Genomic DNA, 25,088 nt, shown 5'->3' with positions numbered 1-25,088 from the left:
GCACAGGCTTTGAATGGGATCACAGCCTTCTTCAGGGCATCCTTGCTCCTGCATGGGTCTTCTGTCCAGGCTGCTTGCAGGGAGGTCTCTGCTCCCCTTTGGATTTCCACAGGCTTCAGGGGCACTCCTGCCTCCCCATGGCTGTGCCACAGGCTGCTGAGGAATCTCAGCTCCAGCACCTGGAGTACCTCCTGCTCCTCCTTCTTCACTGACTTTGGTGTCTGCATAATTGGTCCACTCACTCCCCTCTTCTCCAGCTGCAGTCACTTCTGTGCAATAATTATTTTGCCTTCTTAAGTATGTTATCAAGGAGGTGACAATTGCTACCACAACTGATGGGCTCAGCCTTGGCCAGTAGTGGGTCTGTCTTGGAGCTGGCTGGCATTGGCTCTGTCAAACACAAGGAAAGCTTCCAGCAGCTTCTCAAAGCAGCCACCCCTGCAGCACCCCCTGCTACCAAATCCTGACTGTGCAAACCCAATACAATGCTCAAAGTCTTATCTATCCGTGCTAAAATAACAAACTATTCCAAATTCTCTTTCAGAAACTTTCTCTGGCTGTGGTGATTGTTTTCTGTTTTAGGCTGCCAACAACTGTTGTCACTAATGACTAGGAAGAAAATGTAAGCTCAAAATTTCTGTAGTCTTAGAAATAGATCATGCAGAAGCCCAAAATAGTTTGCTATTAACAAAAGGCATTTCTTTTCATTCTTCTCAACAAGTCATAGTAAGTTACACAATTTTGTTATGGTCTATTAGATTTAATCTTCCTAGATCAAATCCTTTTTTAAACTCATTTTTACCTAGGCCAAATTTTAATAAATCATAAATTTTAGGATAGGTTGTCACTGCTTGCAGAGGGCATTTTTCCATTTGTACAGTTTGAATTGATTAACATGGTATTTTATCAGTTATTTCCTTGCTGGCAGTAACTAATTGTCTATTAAAAATCTTTGAATGTATTAAAATGCAATAAAGCCCATTCCATTTGTGACTCAATTAATATTTACAACTAGTAACTAGTAGCTTGGCAAAGTCATCAACATCTGCAACAGTGTCTTGCAAATACTTATTTTAAAAAAAATTTGGTTTTGGCAGAAAGCCCCAAGTAAGCATAACCCAGATTGGAGTGGAACAACAGCAGCTCACTGCACCTGAGTGCCTTGAAATGGTTTTCCTCTCATGAAGCTCTGAGTAACTAAGTCTAACGTATAGCAGAAAGTGGATGCTTGTAAGCACAATCCACAGGATATATCTCTAGATGTCCACTTTACAGTGAGGCAGATTGCATCCTAGAAGTGTCTCTTCACTTGCAATCCAGTGGTTCTTGAAAACTTTCTCAAGTTCTGTTTTAAAAATCGAATCAAGCTGTTCCATCATCCTCCAGAATGAATATGGAAATACCAAGGGTTTTCTCTTACTGGTTTTACTTTCTTCAGTTCACTTTTTCCTTACTCAAACTCAAGGTCTCTTGAGACATTCCCAGCACCCGGACACCACAATGATGTCCTCTGTCACTGTCCTGCTCAGCTGTGCCAGGCATGGTCACACTGAGACCTGATGAGGCATCAGCCTAGGCAAGTAGCTCATGCTCAGAGTGGCTACAGACACCTGGGTCCCAAAGTGTCTTTCAAACTGACCACTCATCAGTATCCTCTTAAATCCTTCTATTGTTTTCAAACAATCATAGAATATGCTGAGTTGAAAGTGACCTTTGAGGATCATCAAGTCCAGTAATGACCCCAATAATGACGCCATGAATTGTCATTTAAAAGAGCATTGTCCAAACACTTCCGTGACCACATTCCCTGAGGAGTCTGTTCCAGTGTTCAGCCACACTGAGTGGAAAACCTTTTCCTAATATCTAGCCTAAACATCTCCTGACTCAGCTTCATGCTTTTTCTTCAAGTCCTGTCACTGGTCACCACAGAGAAGTAAGAGATCAGTGTCTTCCCCTGCACTTCCCCTCAGTGAAGAAGCTGAAGACCACAACTGAGATCTCCCCTCAGTCTCCTCCGGGCTGAACAGACCAAGGGCCCTCAGCCACTCCTCATACATCTTCCCCTCAGGACCCTTCACCATCCTCATGGCCATCCTTTGGACACTCTCTAAGAGTTTATGTTTTTCTTATATTACGGCACCAAAAACTGCCCAGCACTCAAGGTGAGGCTGCCCCAGTGCAGAGCAGAGCAGGACAAATCCCCTCCCTTGCTCAGCTGGCAGTGCCTGATGCACAGTTCAAACAGTGTATATTTTTAATTACATGATTGTATATTTTGTAGATTTTAGATTGTATATTTTTAGAATTTATATTTACATCATATTTTTCCAGAACAGAAGCTCTGTCTCTAGCAAAGCTAAATTGGATAGACACCCAAAAGGAATGACCTTTGCAGTGTGGCAGCTTTTATGTTCTCAAAAAGACACTTCAGCACCACATTTGAGATCTATGTACTGAAATATAACAAAAAAAAGAGTTAAAACAAGGTTCAAAGATCATTTCCCCATAAATAAATAATTAAAAATACAGAATTAAAATAGTCTAGGGATGAATTCTGTCATTTCATATGTGAGCTATGTCATATATAGTTTATTGCTCAGAATGTTCTACGAAATGAACACTTCTTTTTTAAAATAAGTAGCTTAACTTTTTTTAACTTTTCCTACATAAGAAAAAACATGTCATCAAGTTGTTATCTTGGTTGACTCTGAAGATCATACCAGACAACTTAAAAACAAGTACCCAAATTTTGCTACAGTAAAATAAAAAGGGATAAGCAGCCTAAATATTGATGCCACAGTCAACTAACACTCAGCAACCATTCAGTGCAGCAACATTTATGGGTTCAGCAATGTGGTGGTGCTTCTTTCTGCCTTTGTCTTCCTCCTACCAAAAAAAATCGCAAACTTACCTGATCAGCTGGATGAGAGAGGCAAAACCAAGTGAAGTCAGGGAACAGAAAAGCTGAATAATGCCTCAACTGTTGGATTCTGCTTGCAAGGTGTCCTGGTCATCTAAACACATGATGAAAGTCAGATTAGATAAGGTTCATTTAACATTTGTGAGGTCTGCTACGCTTATGTCTGCCTCATCCCATTAATATAATACCAGAAAAAATGCAATTATTGTGGAAAATCAGTGGAAGGTTATTAAAATAGGAAACTAAAGGGAGTTTCAGTATTTAAAGCAAAGCAGTTGTTCAGTTGAAGTTACCCTTGCAAGAAGTAAATGCATCCTTTTGAGGAAAATACCTAGTGCCATTCCTTAAATGGGACTTTTCTGTATTATTTATCTCTTTTCCATCTTCATTTTCTATGATCTTTTAATCACTTTTCCTGTTGTTTTAAGATAAAACCCTTGTTGGCTAAGCAAAATACTTCTGCAAAATCTCTACCAGAGTTCACTTTAAAATATTTCTTATTTTTCCCTTGGTGAAAGGGAAAGTACTTTTTCCCTTAAGTAGAGTTTCCTAGCAACTCTAGCAAACAACCCAGTTGGGCTAGATATATTTTTCTGTCTTATTTTCTGTATTAGCCAAGACATAAAAAAAGATAACAAATAAGCTGCTTAGTGTCATATTTACAGTGCAGTTGAAGCATGATCTCATGTTTTCCTGCCTACATTTCTACAGAATGAGAACACCTCAGTAAGGTCAATATGCTGCAAGTCACCTTCTAAACAAAGATGATTCCAAGATTCATATAGTTATAGGGAAATACATTCATATACTAGCTAGTTTCAAAATGGTTACTTGCAGGTAAGAAAGTAAAGTGAGTTACCAGGAAAGTACTTGAGTTACCAGAGCAAATCCTGTTTATGATGCTTCTGCAGACCCAGAATAAGAGACTAAGCTTGAGGAAACCTGCTAAACACACAAACATCACTCCTTCTTATGTTTCAGTTTGACTTTGTCGAGCTCCTTGATGGAAGACGTCTACTGACACAGGAGGCGAGAAGCTTGGAAGGACCTCAGCGGCAGCACAGAGCTTTTGTGCCCTTGGCCAGCCACGAGACAGGATTTATCCAGTATTTAGATTCAGGAATATGGCATTTAGCCTTCTACAATGATGGAAAGGAGTCGGAAGTGGTTTCTTTCCTTACTACTGCTATTGGTAAGGATTTCCTCTATTATTGTTAAACTCATAAATATGCCTTGGGGCCAGGTATTAACACACGTACTCGAATTGCACTATGGCTTTGTGTGGTTTTGGAGAAAATGCTTGGAAGGGATTGTATTTAGCAACATGCTGAATACTGCTAGACCCTAAATGTTAAGTATTTTGTAGGCCTTTTAAGTAACTATTACCATAACGAGATTCTGCCCAGTGCCAAATCTGGATTACAAGCTGGAAAATCCTTGCTTTATTTTCTTTACTTTGATTTTCCTTTTATCTAGTTGGCTTTTGTTGGTTTTGTTTGATTTTTTTTGGTTTGCTTGATAGGCTTTTTTCTCTTTCTGGAGCAGAGGTATAGGAATAATGGAAGAACAGACAGCAACATCATTCCACAGTTCTGTGTGACACACGGTCTTGCCATTGAACACCATCAAAATCACTCAAGCTGGAGTTCAGGCAGACAGCTGGGTTTAGAATTCCAGTAAAGTGCACTGTAGGCCTTGGTAGCAGCAACCACAGTAGCAGGTATCCCTGTTTCTCCTTGCTAACAGAAAGAAGCTGATTGTTTAAGAAGAACAAATTAACTAAATAGGTCTTCTGACTTCTCTGGCAATAAAATGTCCTGTCAGTTCAGCCCACAGGCATGGATTTGTTGCTGTCCAGGGAGAAAAAGATGCTGCCAGTGGGTGCCTGACAGCACACTTGAGTATTCTTCTTCTACCTTGTAAATATCTAAATCTGTTTCTGATTCAGTAATATTTAATTTTAAATTTGATTGACCTGCTGTTCATATGCCTAAATTCATTTGGTTGTAATTTAAAGATTAGTCCATAAAACTAGCACTCAGCTTTCTTCTAACCACAGTGTTTAATGGACTTTTTTTCTTTGCAAAAAAAGCAGACTCATTCCAAAGCTGCCATTAATCCCTCTCCCAACAGAGGCATTGGTGTTGAGTCTCAGCTGTCTGCAATAGTTACCTAAGAGCTATGGGCTGTAATTTGTCTTGGCAGGTTAATTAAAAAGTTTAGGTCTTATTAAAGCAGGGTCATTAACATCCCAATATTCCATTTTAGCACTAAAGTTTATCTAATGCAGAAATGGAAACTGCTGTAGTACTGTGTTTTAAATTTAAAACCTGGAAATGTGATCTTCTGTCTTGTTTGCAGCTGAGCAACACTGGAAATAGTTGTATATTAGCATATGAAATGGAAGTCTTACTCTATAGAATGCAGATTTACTTCCATTTAGTTTACTTTAGTAATTTGATTTTGTACTTACAACAACCACTTAAGATACTCTTCTGAAGGCAGCTTTTTTCCTTGTCCAGGAATGTCTTCAGTTTAAAGTTTCCCATCACAGGAAAGAAATCAGTAAGGCTCCTACAGCAGAAAACACGGTTAAAGCACTGTCACTACTTGTTCTTGTTTCCAAAGTGATGCTTAAGTGTTCTATCCAGACTTTTCTCTTGGCCTCATTGCACTAATATAAGGAAAAACTAGAAGAAAAAAAAAAAAAAAGAAAAAAGCATTCTTAATTTGCCTTTGAGCATCAAGGGAATGATGGGGGTGAGAAGCATGTCAGATTGTCTTCAAGGCAATCTATTTTGTTTTGTTTTGTTTTGTTCTGCCGTACCTTCATGACTGCATGATAAGCAGAGCAGTCCACCATATGGAGCCCATGATATTCAATATATCCCCTGCTGACCTTGAATCATTCAGTGTTTCTGTGATTCAGAAACAAGGAAGTTTTCCTTTGCTACACAGGTGGGAATCACTTTATCCACTGGCAGCTGTATGGCAACACAAAGCTGTAGTGTAGAAAAGCCTGTTTAAGTACAAGCTATGCATTTTGAAACAGACTTAAGTAAAAATTTTAGGTAGGAAAATTTGGCTTCTTGGCTAGAATTTGTCCAGAAAAGTGTAGCATTTGTATAAGTACCATAAAAACACTGTAATAGCCTTAACAATTTGGTAGCTTTCTCCTCAATCTAGATTTCAACATCTTGGTTTAAAAACAACCAGTCAGGTGTTTTGTGTAACTCTAATGCTTCAGAACCTTTCTAGTGTGTTCATGAAGCCTGGCAAGACATGGTTGCTAGACTGTAAGTACATAAATACTTTGGTATTTATTACAGTGTTACTATTTTTTTTTCACTGCCCAAGTAAAGAGGATAAAGCAACCTGACATTACCTATGAACCAGTGTGTAAAGTTGCAACACTAAACAAATAAGTCACACGTGATGGGAGTCTTAGATCTGTCTGTGCGGGCTGAGGAACCTTGAGAGTTGTTGTGTTGACTGCCAGAGGCAAGCTGCCATTTAATTTGATTCCTTTGGCAATATCACCTAAAAAGATCTCCCTTTATTATTCCACTAACATAGGGTTTACAGTAAGAGTGAGTTTGAAAAGTGTAGCTGTGATGCAGGAAGAAGTAAGATCTGATGATCTGAGAAGAGGACTAGCAGCCTACACTCCTGAATTCTGATTGATGTGTTAATTCTGCTCCAGCCTAGGCTCATGCTTCAGCTGCTCACTGTGTAAAACTGAGGAGAGTGGCATTTCCCCAGAGATACTGTGAGGGTGATAGAACTGCTGGGAAAATGAATGAAGCATTAATTAATAATCACAGATAGTAGTAGAAAGCACAAAATTGATATTGGTGATCATAATGATAAGTTTATAAAGCCAAATTGTGCAGTCATTGCTCCAGGCAAACATCTCCTGCCAGCGAGGACTCACCAAAATAAATGGCAATAGCTTTTACTTCTGCAATAAACATGTTGGATGGAAAGAGTGCTGATTTTCCAAGTCTTATCTGCTGTGTTCAACAGACCGAGCTGTTCAGAGCCAGCAAATCATTGCAGACTCTGTATGACAGTATCAACTGCAATTACTGTGCAGTGCTTGCCTGGAATGATTTGGCTTCCATTATTCTAGTGAAAACTGGAGAAAAATGGAAAAAAGCATCTGTATTCCCAGTTTGATAACACACAGGTAATTTCATAAATTGTGAGGCTGTCCATTATACAGCTTTGAAATGTGATAAAGCTATAACTAAATCCACTCAGGAACATTAGCACAGATTCTGAGGGCAGGAGATGGCAACTTGGCCTGTTTTCTAAACGGATGTGGTAGCATCATCGCTGAAGGGTTAGATGGTGTCAAAATGTGTACCTGTTACATGCAGTGAATGTAAACCTGGGGAGAATACAATCTTGTAATGCCTGTTAGAGCTTATACTTCTGAATAATACAGGAAATTCAGGTGGAGGGAAAACGATTATTCTGGAAAAGTTTTCAGTTTTTAATAGCATTTTTATATCCCATTCTTCTGAATTAAAATTCATTACATGAATTACATGTCCAGGAGTGGACATTCAAGGTCTCTCAATGATAAATTAACCTTTTTGTAAATTACATTGGTGGCACTTTCTGAAATTCCTAATAGAAACACTTTGTTGAGAAGCACCTTGTGGATTCACAATCTGCCACTATCTGCCTGATAGTGGTAATTTATTTAGAGCAATCTTATCTAGTGAAGCAAAATAGTAGGCTGAGGAATAAGCTGGAATCAGCACATCTGAGACACAGACTTTGGCCAAAAGTCTGCTCAGTAGAAGCAAGAAACATCTGAGAACCTGAAAAGAGCATCTGTGGAGTCAGAGTGTCTTCCAGCAGCTGTTCCTGCTGAGCTCAGGCAGTCTCAACTGTGCAGGGCCATTGAGAAATCAAAAGGAAAAGCAAAGCAAATTGTCTGTGAGAGGAGAGCATCACTGTTTACCAGCTTGTCACCCAGCAAGTGACAGGAAACACTTGCGAAACACCCAGGATAGGATGCATCTACCTACCCCCTATCTTCTACATGAGACAATGCTGAGGTTAAGGAAAGGACCATTCTTTCTGCCCCCTCTACCATCCTTAAAAAAAACCCTGCTGTAAGTAGTGCAAGATGAGCTCTAGTGTCATTTGTAAGGAGCTGCCAACACATCCAGCAATTGGCAATACCACAAGGCACGTGCCCTTCCTGCAGTAGCCCAGCATGTAACCTACCCCATGCAGTCTCTAGGAGAGCACTTCCCACTCAGGAATGGTACCAGCAGAGGAACACCTCACAACAGGACTGAGCTCACAGAGGAGAAATTGCAGGGCACATAGACAAGCATGGGACTCTCCTTGTGTGAGAAGTGACTTCCTTAGCATTGTGTAAAAGTGCATTTGTGTTTATCTTGTTTTTAGCAAAAGGAAAAGGGAGCATCTGAGTAGCTCAAACTTGCTTCTCCTGCTTTTGCTGCTTATGTGTAAGCTAACTTAAACTCTAGCAATTTCCACTTCAGAGAGGATACAGAAGTGTGATCCACTTAGAGTCTCAAAGTCATTCATGTTATTTACACTTGCTTTACTAATGTCTGGAAAAATCTAAATTGGCTTCATGTAAATATTGAGGAGTCAGGATACTGTGCAGAGTAACACAAGATGTGATCTGTTCTGGCTTGCGCTTTCCTTTTATCTCCTTAATGCCTCAGTTACTTGACTTAAAACTCCCCCATGTACTAACAGATCTTCAGGGCTCTGAAGGAGGAAAAGTGGTTTTAATGTCCCAGCTACCCTTTTCTGAACTACTCCTTAGGCTAAAGAGGCTGAAAGTTCAGCAAGCACTTTGCTGAATTAGGACTCCTTAACTGCTAATGAGACTCCAGCTGGTCCGACAGAGCTTCATTCTCCCCTATTTCATGAGTATGGTCATCTTAGCCCTTCTGTTTCAGAGAGGGACATGGAGCACTTCCACCTTGTGCTAACCCTCTGCAGATAATTAGTTAGTGACCCATTCCTGCCCGCACTCACAACTCTTTTTTGCTCTGCACAGAAAAAGAAATACAGCAACATATGAGAACTGTGCCAGGAAGGAAAACCACCTAATTTTTGATGTTATTGATCTCTCTGCTACAAAGTAACAGCAGAGCTTTGCAGGCTCTGCAAATAGTTTTTTCAGCTTTGGCTCTGTGTGCCCCCCTGCAAGCAGACATCTGATGCTTTTGTCAGATGGGCAGTGCTTTTTTTTGATTACTCTCTTGTTGCTGCTGGCCCTTTTTCTGATGCTTTATTTCCTGCTTTCTGCTCTTGCCTAGTTTCTCTGAGTGTGGCCAAGCTCATAGGTCTCAGGTAGTATTTAGAAAAGATACAGTCGCTCAATTCATATAGAAAGCAAAAAACGAATTTATGAGTCCCTGCCAAGCTGTGTTAGGTTTTTCTTTCCTTTGTATTTGATCTCATGAATGACATTCTGTTGACAGGTCTGCTTGACTGAAAATGCTTATCCTCAGAGCAGGTTCAGGTTATGCTGCAGCATGCAGAGTGTCTTCCTCTAAACATCCAGCTGGCCACAGAGTGTAAGGTCCCCTGTGAGAATTGAACTAGCCCATACAGAAGGTTGGCAAGAAGACAGGAGGTTGCCCTCTCCATCCTAGCCAAATCCAGCTCAGTCTGATAGGTTCACAAGGCAAGACAGAAATGTGGGGTGAACTCCCTCTGCCTGTGCTTTGTGAGCTGCAAGAATTCCCCATTCCAAGCAGGTGTCATAGTGTGTTTGGTGAGATTTCACTTTCATCCAGCCCATGTGTAAATCTAGTCTGTTCTCTTTATAGGGCTTAATAAAAAGCAAACATGGGCTGAGCCTGGATTTGGAAATGGAAAGAGGTCTGTGCAGAGGTGAAACTTTTCACATTAGTTTGCACTCCTCACATCCAGAGTTTTTTTGCTGTTCTCAGTAAAATAGTGATGATGATTTTGGATAGATAGTGACACAGCCCTTAAAACTTTAGCAGCTGGAAGTCAACAGCAGCTTTATCGGTGCTCCCTTAATCTTTTCATGTTTTTCCTCAAAATTGATGAAGAGCCTCATTTCCCAGTGAAGTGAGCCAAGAGGGTGAGCATGTTCCAGTGTTGGAGTTTATCTCTGTGTCTGCCTTTTCAGACAACTCCTAACAGATCAAACATTCCTCTTGGTTCTTAAATCCCTTTCAGCTTCAGTCAGTAATGTTTGTATGTGATCCTATGGTACACTGTTCACTAAATGTTAACTGCAGCTTTCTGCTTGCTGCTGCTTAGATCCACAGCACTTGCAAGGAACAGGAAGTCAGACCAATTGTTTCAAATCTAGATGTTACTTGTAATGGCCTTTTTTCTCTCTGCAAGTGTCTGAAACAATTCTTGCATAATAACCCAGCTTCCCCAGCCATATTATTTCAGGATTTTTCTATTGAAGACGTAAGGCATCTCTAATAAAGAGGAAATTAAGACACATCTCAAAGATAATTAAATAATAAGAAGCCTGTAAAGGTCAGATGCTTGGCTGTGAAAACTTCAATGGCTGCTCTTTCTGTGTAGAGTGTATCTCTTCACTGATGATTGGTGAATAAAAGCTAGCAGTAGAAAATTAAAATGGGTAAAACTAGTTTAGTTTTAAAGCAGAAATGCAATAATTAATGTTAGATTTGAACTTTTTCTTTATTTTTTATTTTGATTTCTATATGTACACACTTCTTTTGATAGATCTTAGTGATAACTTGGGTAGGGAAAATAGAAAAATGGACAGATACTTTCATTTATATTGTCATTTATGTATTCATTCATAGAAGAAATTAGGCCATGTTTCTAAAGATTGCTTGGATGCCAATAAGTATTCATCTCAGTAGTAGTGAGATGTCTGAATGTCTTTAATGTTCCAGATTTTGTCGGGTTTTAATCATACTTTAAAGTACTTGAAACAGTAAGGTAGATTTGTCTTTTTGAAAAGCTTTGCCTACATATGTACTTACATGGACTGGTAGGATTGAACTTGCACGTCCATGTGCTGTGTTCAGGCAGGCAAGTTCTCTTGATCTGACAGAGTTTTTACAAAAGGTTCGATTGGGGAATTAATTGAGTTTTAGGGTCAAGAAAAGGTTTATTTATTGCTGAAGTTAAAGCCTTTTTCTCTTTTCTTTTCTTTCTTTCTTTCTTGCTTTCTTGCTTTCTTTCTGTCACTTCTTTCTTTCTGTTATTTCTGTCCCTATGTTTCTGTGTTCACTTTTTTTCAGAACAGCAGAATTCTGCCTTAATAACATGGCATTTAAGTACTGTCTGAGGGTTTCTGGAGAAATGTGTAAAATGGTGCATATGGTTTTCGTTTTTACACTTTTGCATATAGCTCTTTCCACGCAGCCCAGACTGCGGGCTAATGTAAGCACAGCTTGTTTTATTCCTGTGTCGTATTACTGAGCTGCTAGAGCAGCTTTGTGCAGGCTTTTCTTTCCATGAATGCTCCCCGGCTAAAGCACAGAAATAAGGTTGTGGGAGTTACTTGTCCGCTTTGGCAAACAAAAGAAGAGCTCTTTCTGTACTAGAGCAACAGACACTTTAAAGCCTCACTTTTCCAAAAGCTGTATTCACGACGTGTACATACTTGCATGCAAGACCACAAAAGAACAGAAGCCAACAACATCAGCACCTCAGGAGTCACTGGACCAATCTTCATTTTGCACCGGGCCGAGCAGTTGAGAAGGACATGGTCTGTGCTGTCACTCCTGGCATATGTTGACTTTTTAAATGATAACAGCTGGTCTGTGTACTAGATGTGTGACTGCTTACTTTTGCTGAGTGCTACAACAGTCTCAGAAAAAGATAGATTATCTTAAACGGATTTAGATAGATTATCTTAAACTGACTTCTAGACAGCTTGCTGGAGGTTCTGCGTAGGAGCAAGATTTGACCACATTTGTGCAGTGAGTCTGCAAGGGGCAGGAGTGGATCCATGAGTACTGCTTATTGTCTGGCCCTGATAGAAGACCACCAAGAGTTCAATGCAGCTGCCTGAGCACAGGACTTTGCTGGCACCTGAGATGCCCCAGAGAATTGGGGGCATCTCTACAAGAGGGTGACATAGAACCTGGAGGAGAATCAGGCTCCTGTGTAGACCAGACATCCTGCTTTAGAGCATGTCCCTAGCACCAGGCACTTATCTAACTGAACCTCACATATCAGTCATTCCAGCCAGTACATCCTTAGTCATCAGGCTGGATATATTAACTAAAGACTTGGTGTAAAATAAAATTTATTTTTTATGCAACCCAAAATTGCAACATTGCCACGGTTTCATGGCATTTGTTTGACCAAAAGATATTACATTTCTAGTTCCCTCTGTGTGTATGCAAGAATGGTTTGCTTTTCCCCTCCTGTAATACACCAACTTAAAACATCATTTAAAATGAAACTCAAGGCCAGATTTAGCCTTGCCCTGAGCTATGACAGCAGAAAATGTAATGTACTGAACGTGAAGTAACTTCCCTCTTACTAGTGCAGCTCCAGAAGTTGAACCCTGGAGGCTGAATAATTGTTGTTTCCTGTATTAGTTTGTAACAATTTATGAGAGTGGGAAAGAACAAAAAAAAATTCTTTGCAATCCCCTGGGCAAAAAGGGGATGTGAGAGTTTCATCTACTGGAGTGAAATTCAGGTTTAAAAATATGCCAACTGCAAAAAAGGGAATCTAGGAAGAAAATAACTGTTCACATTGTGTCTTTCTAGATCTCCATAGCCATATCATGGTTATGTTACAAGTATGGATTAAAGTCTTATTGTGCTTGGAAGCTGCATTGCAGAAGGAAAAAGAAGAAGGCTTCAGTCCAACAGCTACTTTTTGTTTAAAATCATTCACTGAATTTTTTTTCCCAGCTAACTTCCAACCTGTGATCACATTTCAAGTGCTTTGGAACAGAGGGTGTTTTCAGATGGTCAATGTATGATTCCTTAAGAGCTGTATTTCAAGACCCTTTTGTGCTTTTAGCATTGCTCACTTTGTAAGGAAAAAAAACAATGTTCTCTGTTTGGCCCTATGGACAGGAGAAATACATTAGCAGGATTTCCTAAGAATTAGTGAAGTCAAGGGAGATTTTGCTATCAAGTTAAATGGTCATATGCATTGACTAGTGCCCAAGTGCATTGGAAATCCCATTACACTTTATGCTTTCAACCATCTGAGAGCTTCAGATTATAAAGCATTTTGCACTGGAAAGATTTCTTCTTAATAAGGAAGCAGTAAGAGAAAGGAATGAATCAGGGAGATAAAGTTCTCTCTCAAAGGGCAACCCAAGTTCAGACCAAACGTGGCAATGGTTTCTGAAATGATCAAGCTTCTTCTCTTCTTTACTCCCCAAACTATTCCCACTTGGTCCCCCTTTCTGTAGAGCAGAAGTTCAAAATAGGACAGAAAAAAGCTGACTTTTTTAGTATTTCCAGCTGGGCCTGGAGTCAAATGTACTTGAAACAGTGTGAGAAAGACTGATAGGATTGTGGTGAGAGGCATTTGAGTACCTGGATAGACATCTCAAACCAGGCCTAAAGCCAAAGTACAGACAGCTCAAGGGAAAATGTGCTCACATGATGTACTGTGAAATTTGGCATAATCAGCGGTTCTTGATTTCAATAAGCAACCCAACTGCCCCTGAGCACCAAACCTTCTGTGCTTCACCATCACCTTGTAAAATGGCCCAGCCTATAGAGTCACTTCTGCAGGGACAGGTGTCTGTTGTCATGACCCTCATGGAGATAGGGGTGTATCTGCACTTCCAAATTGCTTTTTTAAAGCATTCTTACAGAAAAAGAGGAGGGAGAATAACATGCAATTCAGTATTGTGGTTACTGTCCTTCTTTCTCACTTTCCAGATCCAGGGGTGATTTAAAGAGTTGTTTAAAGGACTGCCTGCTTGTTGCCCTTTTTCTAATTTAGCATCCTTATACCTGCATGTGAAGATTAGAGCTCCACTGGGATGTAAGAGCAAAACAGAGTTATGTGCATGGGTCCTTAATTAAAACAGACCTCCCAGCCTTAGGAAAAAGAAAAAAAAAATCAAAATCTTCTGGCACAACATCAGCTGGCATTAGCATTATCAGCATCACACTAGGTGCCCTACAGAAGACGAAACTGTGAAAGAGCACTCAAAAATAATGACTGAGTTTCCATGATGCTGTCAAGACTTTCACATCCCAGGCTGCCAGGTGTGGATTACTTGAGCTAGAAGTATAAAAGCTGTATAAAACACAAATGAAGCAGAAAAATTGAAATCTCAGCAGGTGATGATGTACTATAAGAAGGAATCAGTCCTTTAAAGCTTCATCTGGGGAAAGAAGAGGAGGAGCAAGAGCATACCAGACCCAGAATTTCCACATTTCCTTCTTTGTTTCCAACGCTTTTTCTTTCCCCCCCATTTTTTTTTTTTTTTTTTTTTTTTTTTTTTTTTTTTTTTGACTCCTAGTGTCAAATCTGATGCTTGAAGACATCTGAAACCTGTTTTATCCTCTCTCACCTCCACGTCTGTCTTGGCATTGTTACCACAATTACAAGGGCAGGTGACAGCTCTAGGCTTAGAATCCAACCTCTCCTGCAGTGAAATTCAATCAAGTAGCATCATTTCTTTGAAAAATAAACAAGACTGCAAGCTCTGCAACTGAGAAGTAAATTAAATGTGTTCACAGAGCTTCAGAATCCTCTTTGCCTTTTGTGTTATGCTGCTTGACTTCCTATTAAAATTATTGCTAGCATAGTCGAGGCGGTGACAAGGAGCATTTTTGTGAAAGAGATGTTATTGCAATGAGCTTGTCGGTGTCAGTTTTATCATGGACAAGCAGATCTAGGAAAAATAATACGTGGCCTTTTAAGGTTGCTCTGGTGCAGCAGCAAAGAGTAAGGTGAAATAATGTGGTGTTCCTTCACTTTCCCAAGCAATGTAATTCTGTGTACACTGAGAGGAATGCTGGGCACTCCTCATGGCCCTTTTGCACTGATGTGGCTGAGAGAGGATTTCAAGGTCAAATATGAACCATGGAATCTAGTTGCTTGCTGCCTGTGTCCTCCCTTTCTCCCAGCAAAATATTTTTGTTAGCCAGGAGAACACAACTAGGCAGCAAATAGATCAGTGGGCAGTTAGGAATAATATATTTCTGTGTGACAATAAATATATGTATTTGTTTGATACAGTAAAGAATTCTATTCTAATTATTTGTTTTACCTCCTTTTTTAGTTTACTTGCTATTTTTGAACTAATGAATCTTTGTATAGAGATAGTCAATATTTATTAGGAAAGGGTAAAACCTTTTATTGTACCAATTAGTATGTATGCAATATCTTCCTGGGCTGGTAGATGAATAGCTGTGGCAATTTATTTTAGGCTCAGCAGCTACATATATCTTCTCACCAGCACTGAACAAAAGATTTTGAGATCATTTCTTATGTAGTGGTGCAGTAGAGTTGAAGGGACCAGACTGAATACTTAAAAAAACCCCTTCTCTTTTCTTTGTATCTCATTTCTAATATGGAATATTCTCATTGGTACAATTTTTTTATATTCTTTGAACCATCATTCCAGAACTGAGATTAGCATTGATTCATTAAGGTCTATTTGTCCTACTGCAGTGCTATTCCTACATGTCTCTGACAACAAACACTGCCATCTCCAGAGCAACTTTTTGAGGTTATCAGATGAAACAGTTACATTTGAATTCATACAGCCACACTGCACTGAATGGCATTTAATCAGTTCTTAGAAAGCAGTCTTGATTCTTATTAACTCCCAAAAAGCTACTACCTTCAGTTGCCAGCTAGATAACTATTTTTTCTTTGCCAATAGATAGTTGCCTCTAAATGCCTAGGGAATGATGATGCTTGGTGGCAAGTGCAGGCTATAAAATATTTATCTTTAACACACAATTGTGTTACTGCAGCCTCTAATAGGATTTGGTGTCAGGCAAACATCTGCCTTGGCCTCTGGCCCAAAGATAGGGAAACAAGCTATTAAGTTGAATGTTGCATAGTAAATAAATAAGGCGGAAATACTGTTGAAGTAGCTGTACTGCTGACCAGCAAACGTGGTGAGTATATAAAAAAGAAGTCCATCAAGAGTCTAGCAATTTTTCTGCCTTCTTAATATGTTTATTGTGTTGCATCTGGATAAAGGTAATTCATGTCGGTAGTTGTGAGCCAGGCCGACAGATCTTTATAGAGTTCACCACAATAGAATTGGCTTTCATGGGGCTTTTTGTCAGCAGCAAAGTGGTCCCCTGAGCAGACCATTAGCCTGGGAGCTTTGTTGCTGTCACATACGTCAATGTATAATATGAAGCAAATGCTGTGTTGTATTTGTCCGTGCCTCAGATTAACAACCTAAAAAAAAAAAAAAATGGAAATGGTAACAATTAGCAATTTCATATTGAGCTCGGTAACACCCTTAAATAAAAGATAGTGTAGTGTGAAGTCTTGTTGTGGGTATGGGCTGGATCAGGCCAGTTTATGGCTTCTCTCAGAGTAAAGGGTGATTACAGTGGGAAAACTAGCAATGGGATAAAGGTTTCAGCTAAGTTTTCCTCAAAATCTGCCAGCTGTGTGTTTACTTGTACTGAAAATATCCCCTGAAACAAATGGCAAAAATGGTGGATCAATGTTGTTTTATGCAATGTGTTGAATTATAGCTGCTGAGGATACTCAGGGAATTTTTTTGTTTCTTAGATTTAATAATTAAAGCTCTTGAGCAGAAAGGACCTTAAAGAGTACTTCAGAAGAAGAGTTTCGCTTTTGGAGAAGTCTAGGCTTTCACACTTAATGCATAATTTCCATTTCTTATTTTTATGAATCCAGAAGGAGTTTTGTACATCCTCCTTTCCTGGCTGAGGTAGGTTGTCCTAGAGTAGGGAGTACCAGCTCTGTCAGACAGGGCATTTCCATACCATTCTCCAAAATGAGACAGTGTGGATCTGAAGATCAAGTGTCTCATTATGTCATTTAAACTTTCTCTCAGAAAAGTATGAGGATATTTATAAAGGAGAACTGCAAAGATGCTGAGAGGTCTTTAGCAGCTCTCCTATGGAGGCAGGCTGAGGGAGTTGGGGTTGCTCAGCCTGGAGAAGAGAAGGTGCCAAGGAGACCTTCTCTCCAGTACCTAAAGGAGCTACAAGAGAGCTGGAGCGGGACTTTTTACAAGGGCACAGAGCGATAGGACAAGGAAGAATGGCTTTAAACTGTCAAGTGGGCAGGTTCAGGTTAGATATTAGGAAGAAATTCCTCACTGTGTGATGAAACACTGGCACAGGCTGCCCAGAGAAGCTGTGGCTGATGCATCCCTGGAGGTGTTCAGGGCCAGTTTGGATGGGCTGTTCTGTTTATGGCAGGAGGATTGGAACTGGGTGGTCTTTAAGGCTCCTTCCAATCAAAACCATTCAGTGATTCTGTGATCCATAAAATGACTTGTTTTTTCAGTTGCTAATTAGATCATGAAGCTGGCAGGACACGTAATTCCGTAGGCAAGCTTCTGCATTCCCTATTAGAAACCCTACCACCTCAAGTTTTGCCAGTGTGCCCATGGTGTGAGTTGTTTGCTTTCGGAAGTTTCGCTCTTGCTGCCATTGGTTGAAAGGTGGCATGGAAACTGTGTTTTCAGTGTTCTCTTTGGACACAACAGCGAAACCTGATTGAAGGCATCATGCATCATCCATTGGCTGACTCTGCAGTTATTAATCTCTGCCCTTACCAGCTGGTGTCAGTCAGATCTCTTTGGGGGTTTGGAAGCCAAGAGAAAACTGTGGGAATCAGACTGGAAACAGAGAATACATATATCTCTTTCTAAAAAAGAATTGTTCATGGTCTCACAGTGAACTTTAACAAGTAAATGAAACAAAACAAAAACATTGTCATGATTCTCTAAAGGAGTTCCCATGGTACTATTCATAAAACACCATATGGAATTTTGTATATATTGGAAAATACTCCTCTAATTATGTGAACAGCTTACAGAATAATCTGTATAATGGAGACTAGAAGCCAGCCATAACTGCAGTGGCCTGTTTTTACTTATTGACTGATAGTGTGTCACCTCTGTGGCAATGTGGACTGTGAACATACTCAAGAGAAAAACAGCTGATTTGTGCCACTGGCTTAAGGACTCCCTGAATGTCAAAGTTGTGTCCCTTCTATCCCATATGATTATAATTTGGCTAAGCCCTGGCTTCTGAAAATATATGATTCTTCATTCTTTCCAGTGTTCTCCCATCATGACTCCCTAATTTCCGATGCCAAATTTCCACACCCCTCCTCCTGTTTAGCTTGAAGTATAGGTGTTTGTGCAGTGTGAATGAGTGTGTGTACACTTAGACATGCCAGAAGGGCCAGAAAATTGTCTGAGGTGACCAACTGGCAGCCTGTAACCACTGAAACAAAACTGAGTCCTAGGATGAAAACAGGTTTTTGTGAGAAGCCTTGAGTGAGTATGACTTGCTAGCGTCTGCAATCTTCAAAGTAAAAAGAAATTCCAGATTGATTCTGACTAAGAATATGAATAAGAGCATGTTCAGTTTTGCACACACAACTTAAAGACTTGCTGTTCACAAGCCTCAATCTCAGCCTTGTTTGTGCTCATTAGCTCTGGTGTTTCTGAGGAAAAAAAAAAGTGTGTTCATTTAACACTTCCTCCATGGAAGTACTTTGGAGTTGTATGGAAATAGCTTTGAGACAAAGATGCACTGCATGAACCTTCATCGCTTTTCAGAATTGATTCTCAGTGGTGAAGAACTTTTGGGAGTGTGTGAAGACCTTAATTGCCCTGAATCACCAGGAAAGTTTGCATCCTTAACTGCTAAAAAAACAGCAAGTGGCCCAAGTCACAGGGGAAGTAGTTTCTTATCATTTCATCTCATCTCTATCAGTCAGGTTATTCCAGGGCAGATGGAGGTAGTGTAAAATGAGAGTACATTAAAAATGTTACTTTTGGCTATATTGGAAAACAAAAGGACGTCAGAGAAAGCAGTGAAATGGGATGAAAGGATTTTTAAGGGCCTACTCTATTAATAGTAGAGGGTATTCAGGTGACAGGTAAGAGCTACTGAGGTGCTTCAGTGAGGAAGGTAAAATGGGTTTCATCCACCTGGTTTTTAATTCCTTTTGAGTTAGCCACTGTATGGCATGAAGCAGTATGGCCACACTTGCAAAGTGTGTGGGAAACCAAAGGTTGAGGAGATAGTGATCGATGAAGTGATATGTGTGCATATCACTGCAGCTTTATGAGGAGAAATGCCAGATCTGCATATGAACCAGAGAATAGAGGTGGATATTTTTTTAAATGCATTAGTGTCAGTCACTGTCAGCAGGGATCTGACCAGTTATAGGTGTCTATGCTGAACTAGTCAGAAGAGGAAAGGATGCACCATCGGAGTGAAGTTCTTACATGGATTCACCCAGAGATTCTGGAAAGGCTGTTTACCTAAGCACAGCTCTGCTCCATTTCTGTGGTCACTCTGAACTTCTAAATCCCTTTATGCATAGTCATTGTAGTGGATAAAGTAATTCAGCTCAATCTGCAGTGGACGTCAAATCGGTGTGCAGAGTCTTGTCCTAGGCATCACAGGCAGAGCAGCTGAACCCCTGTAACTGCAAAATACTGTTTCCAATAACAAAGATTACCATTTAGCTGATGTGGTGCATTGTCACGCTTTGGAACAGTTGCTGTGCTTGACATTATGCTACTTCTTAGATACTTTCTAGATGTTTCTATGGGTCTTTTTACTATTTTGCTTAATTATTATATTACAAAAATATACCAAGAAAGCTATATGGATATTTACTCCTTTTCAAGGTCTCAGTTTAGTCCATTAAAGCAAAAACTTGGGAAAAAGCTTCAAAAATACTTGTTAATATTCTGAAGGTGTTGTTAACACTGGGAGTCTGTGCTGCATCAAGGTCTGAGGTATTCCTCTTGACTTCAAAGGTCACACATTACATCTATGCAGTGTTACTCCACCTTGCAGCCCCTGACCCAGTGTGGCACTGGGGTGGTGGGGTGTCATGGGACAACTGCACTGATGCTGAATAGCACGGCCCTTCTCTTCCCAGTTTTTAGGCAGCAGAAAAAAAAAATACTTGAGTTGTTTTTTTATTCTGCTGCATTCATTTTTTTGCCACCTTTTGAGCTTAACCACCTTACTGGAGGGTCTGACAAATGCCAGAACCAGTACAAGAAGAGAGAGCTTAGAGTTGTTCTTTGGATGAGAAGATTAGAGGAAAAAGGAGTGACCCTTTCAGCAACAGGAGCTGAAGTCTCCTTGCCTGTCTCATTATCTTGTTTCACAGAACTCACACTCTGTATGTTCTTCATGTGTGTAAGTATGTACATAAATAACTTCTTTTTCCTAAATCTTTGTGTGTATTTCTTGAAGCAAAGAAAAATGTTAGTATTGTAAAAAAAAGAAGCATAGAGAAAAAAAGCATAAAGTGAATTCATTTTTGTTTTCAGCAGTGACATTAACCCATGTCAAAATTCTGAAGATTGTATACACATGGGCTACCATTAACTTTTCATTTACAGGATTGATTTGTGTTTATACCTCCTATGAAATGAGAGATGATATTCCTAAATATCATTCTAAATGCACAAGGCCTGAATCATTATTTCTTTATTCTAGGAAGCATGGCTGCTCTTTGCTTGGAATAAAGATGGCAGCTCAAGCCTCAAGGGTTGACTGCATGTTGTGACTGTATTTCCATACACCATCAAGTGAATACCTGCTTAACTACTGAGTGTTAGAGAACTGACAGCACTTCCTTGTACCTTTCTTGCTGCATGGAGCTGTCTGCTTCTGAGATGTCTGAAGCCAGGACTTAAAACATAAATGCTTTGAACCGGTTCCATTATTTAAAATTGCTCTTGTCCTTTATGAATGATTAAATTACACTACGGCCTTTAAAATGTCCTTCAGAAACCTCTGCTCTTTGACAAAACACCCATGCAGAAACCAGCTTCCTTTCATTTGTGATTAGAAACTAATCTGCACATCTCTGCTGCTGCTGGTTCTCTTCACTTGATTGGGAGTTTACAAATAACTTTACTCCTACAAGGTCTCTTGGAGTACATCTGTGCAAATGCAGTCATTATTCACAGGGTGAGATTTTCACCCCACTCCGTGTGTACCACCAGTGCCTCTGCTGTATAACTAAATCTAGTTTTCATCTGGTAGGCATCTCCCTCAGAGAAAACAGAGAAAATGTGAAATAGCACTACAGAATGAACCGTGGTGTTTATTACAATGTCTTTCAAAGCTCCACTCAAATTTACTCAGTCTTCACTCACCATTTTTGTGTAAGAAAATAAGATTATTTTCATTCTCTTTGGGATGTGTTTACAAGCTTGTGTTGTTCTTTTATGAAAGATATGTTTTAGTTTTAGCCCCAGTGTTCTGAACTTTCCTCAAAAGAGAAGTGCTAGATAACATTTTGCTTACCTGTTAGCTTCCCCTGAAAAATTAATAGCTGGTGTTTTTTTGCCAAAGTCAGGGAATTTAAGATGATAACTAGAAACAGAAGAAAATGTGGAATAGACCCATTCCTGTTCCACCAAACAGAATATTAGCCCCAGAACTTTGAGCTGTTAAAGATATAAATTATATAATGTATAATGTATTATATTCAATATAATATTGCAGCGCAAATAAGAAGAAATTTGGTTAGAAGTATTTCTTGAACAGGCAGATAGGATGAAGCAAGGGTCTGTGTTCAGTAAGTTCACAGAGGAACATATCTATCATCACTCAGCTCTTTTTGGCACAAATGAATGCCTCAAGGTCACTCAATCAAGTCAAGAAAACGAGACCAAAAGAGCATGTTCTGCCATGAGAATGGTGTGTATTGCATCCATGCAATAAACTCATAGAGGAAAAATGGTCATAGAAATATACGGGAAGAAAAGATGTTTGGAAGTTTTCGAGTACTGAGAGAATGCCAAACCTGGTGAGTGCTGAGTAGCTCGTATTTAATCACAGAATTTGCAGTGGAACCATCCATTGGTGTAAATGGATGAGCAGGGTTTTGTGCAGCTCACACTAATTGTTTCTCCCTGAGTACAGCAATTGCTTCGAAGATTCAACTGTCCTGCCCATCCAGAGCCCTCCTAAACTCAGAGGTGTTTTCTTGCCTAAAGAAGTGTCTGAATTCTCTTTTGTTTTTCAGAATCAGTGGATAACTGTCCCAGTAATTGCTATGGGAATGGAGACTGTGTGTCTGGGACTTGCCATTGCTTCCTTGGCTTTCTAGGCCCTGACTGTGGCAGAGGTAGGAATTTATGCTTGATTAACTGTTCCCCTCTCCTGTTAACATTTTTCTTCTGGAAATCATATTCATGATGGTGCCTTTCACAAAGTACCCTTCACCCAGTGTGGGAATGCTGCAGTAGAATGGAAACAAGTTCATCTGTGAATTTGTTTGCTACAAATGTGCTAAAATTTTGCTCAGCAGCTGAGAGATCAGCAGGTTTTTACTCTGGAGAAAAGGAGGTTCAGGGGACATCTTACTGGTGTCTACAACTGCCTGAAAGGAGTTGTAGCCAGGTGGGGTTCGGTCTCTTCTCCCAAGTAATATGTGATTGGACAAGAGGAAACAGTTGTGCCAGGGGTGGTTTAGATTGGCTGTTGGGAAAAATTTCTTCAGCAAAGGGTTTGTCAGGCTGCTCAGGGAATCACCATCTCTGGGAGTGTAGGTGTGGCATTTAGGGACATGTTTAGTGGTGGGCTGGCAGCGCTGGGCAAGGAGTTGGACTTGATGTTGGAGGGCATTTCCAACCTTAATGACACTATGGTTCTATACTAATTGTGACTGCTGTGCCCTTAGCAACAACACAACCGCTTGGGCTTCTTGTGGAGAGGCAAAATGTCACGTTGGAAATTTTCTCTCTGGAAGTGACTTTAAAAAACATGACTTATAAATGTAACATTACAGTTTGTTTAGCAGAGCACTTTTATCCGTGTGGCATGACACTATAATGATACTTTCTTTTGAGATAGTGATAATACAAAAAATACTTTGCAAGTCTGCCTGAGCCCGGCTGTGGGGAATAGGGCAGGGTTGGAATAAGGCTAGGAGTGAAATAATGGCAGGAACATCTGGTTACTCTGGCCAGAAGTAAAAACACTGGAAAGACTGGGAAGGAGACGTACCCCAGTAAACAGTATAATACATTTTTGTGCTCAAGTGATAAGTATTTTTAATAAATGGCTTTGGAAGGGTTTTCTTTGGCCTGAATTTTTTGGGTTATTTAAACATTTAAAAAACAAGCTGAAATACTTCTAGTAAGAACACATTTCAAACCGAGATATCAAAACCTTGCGTGTGGGAAATGACAGGATACTGTGCATCAACCTTTTCAAGGCCTTTTTTGGCTCGAGCAGTCCAACAAACTAAGTACAGATTTATAAATCTTGGGAGGGAGGCAGCATAAAACGTTAGTGCCCACCCAAGGAGCTTCGGTAAGGCTGCGGGTCAGGCCTTCAGCCCAGCTCATCGCCGCTTTGGAAAGCAGGCTGGCGCCTTCCCAGGGGAGAGCTAAACTCTGTCCAACCCCGGCCCCGTCCCCCTCCAGCCGAGCTGGGTCACATCGCAGCGGCGAGCCAGGAGACAGAGATAAGGAGCCGCAGGGCCCCGGGGCAGGCGGGAGCTCCCTGCAGAGGCGGCCGGGCTGGGCTGAGCCGCCGGGTTCCCAGTTCACAGCCCAGTAAGATGGATGTGGCAGGCTGAGGCCCCGAGAGCTGTTATGTCAAACTTCTTGCTGACTCAGGTTACACTTGGTTTGCATTTCCTTACACTTGGTTTGCATTTCCAAGCTCCTTTTCAAATCCCTGGAGCTGGAGACAAAAGGAGTTTTTTCCATGTCCCGTAGCTTATTCCAGCTCACACCTCCTAACTTTCAGTAGGGGCAGAAGTTCAGGGCCTGTTCCCCTCAAGCTCCCTGTAGAGTCTGTGGAGAGGAACTTTCTTCACTGTGAGTCAGAATACTTAAACTCTTGCTCTGAATCCATTTTCAGAGGAGCTCACCTCCCCTCCTGGGCTATATCCCAAACCTTCTCAGGCTTTTCAGTGGAGTCATGTGAGTCTCTCCCATCTGACCAGACCACATGCTCCAGCTGCAGCTGAACACCTTTTGTTCAACTCAGTCTTTTTACTCAGAGTCATCTGGGTTGAGATCACAGGTTGCACTCTGCCTTTAGGAAGGCAGAATAATACCTGGAGTGCCAAAATTGTGTTTGTGTATGCGTTTCCACTCACTGGGCATGTTAAATAGGTTGTGTTGCCATGAGGATGAGATACAAGGAGCCCTGCATTGCCCCTGTTGGTTTTCAGGGGCATCCAAGTTCCTTCTTTTGACCTACAAATCCCTCGAAGAGCAGCATGTGTAAGGCTGTTTAAGTATCCATCTGCAGCCCTTCACAGTCCCTGTACAGAGCAGTAATCCTTAAATAAGCAGGTTCCTGCTCACATGAAGAATTCCATGGATTTCCTGGGTGTTCCTTTGTTTCAATTCAGCCTTGTAATTCACAATCCAAATGAATGGGAAACTGGAGCAGAAAGCCTTTCTCTTTTTAGCAATGGTTAATTATTAATTAATTATTGTTATTAACCAGTTATTTTAAACAAAATAAATGAGAGCAAGTTACCAGACGTGTATTCCATAGGCTTTTTGAAGGTTTTCTTGGACATGGGAGGTGGTGTTTTCAACTTCTATATGAAGTAAACAAACAAACATAATCTTACTCTCTGATGCTCAACTTTTCAAGACACAGAGCATGCATTTGGGTTGCTGCTATCATTACAATTACTGTAATTTTGCCATCATAGACATTGTTGGAATCTGAATGATCAGATAATAATTATGTATCTTTATATATGGAAAAGTGTTGCAGAAGAAATAGGAGAAAAAATCAGAAATCTCTTCTGTCTTTATTCATTATTGCGTGCTACAGCGGAGGTCTTGTTCTCGCCATTGCCGTGATGTTTGTAGCAGTGCTTTCCAGGCGACGTGAAGGTGTTCTCCACAGAAGGCTCTGTGGAGTGTCAATCTCACTGCAGATGGCCAGTAATTTATCTGATCTTTTACTGAGTGATCAGCTGTCTTGTCAGGAAACATGTAAGCCTTTCT

The 25,088-nt window shown here is 40.4% G+C and overlaps 1 protein-coding gene across 2 annotated transcripts in view; it reads left to right on the top strand.

Moving 5' to 3' along the window:
* TENM4 (teneurin transmembrane protein 4) overlaps positions 1-25,088 on the top strand; it is a 338,879-nt gene that overhangs the window by 168,693 nt on the left and 145,098 nt on the right. For both annotated transcript variants that reach the window (XM_066341254.1, XM_066341256.1), the window contains exons 8-9: positions 3,902-4,112; positions 22,130-22,231. In XM_066341254.1, coding sequence (XP_066197351.1) covers positions 3,902-4,112; positions 22,130-22,231 — 313 coding nt within the window. The remainder of the gene's footprint in view (positions 1-3,901; positions 4,113-22,129; positions 22,232-25,088) is intronic.

This window comes from Sylvia atricapilla, chromosome 2, assembly GCF_009819655.1.
Source record: "Sylvia atricapilla isolate bSylAtr1 chromosome 2, bSylAtr1.pri, whole genome shotgun sequence".
NCBI classification, from domain to species: Eukaryota; Metazoa; Chordata; class Aves; order Passeriformes; family Sylviidae; genus Sylvia; species Sylvia atricapilla.
Note: the sequence above shows the minus strand (reverse complement) of the source record. Positions and strands in the feature narration are given on the sequence as shown.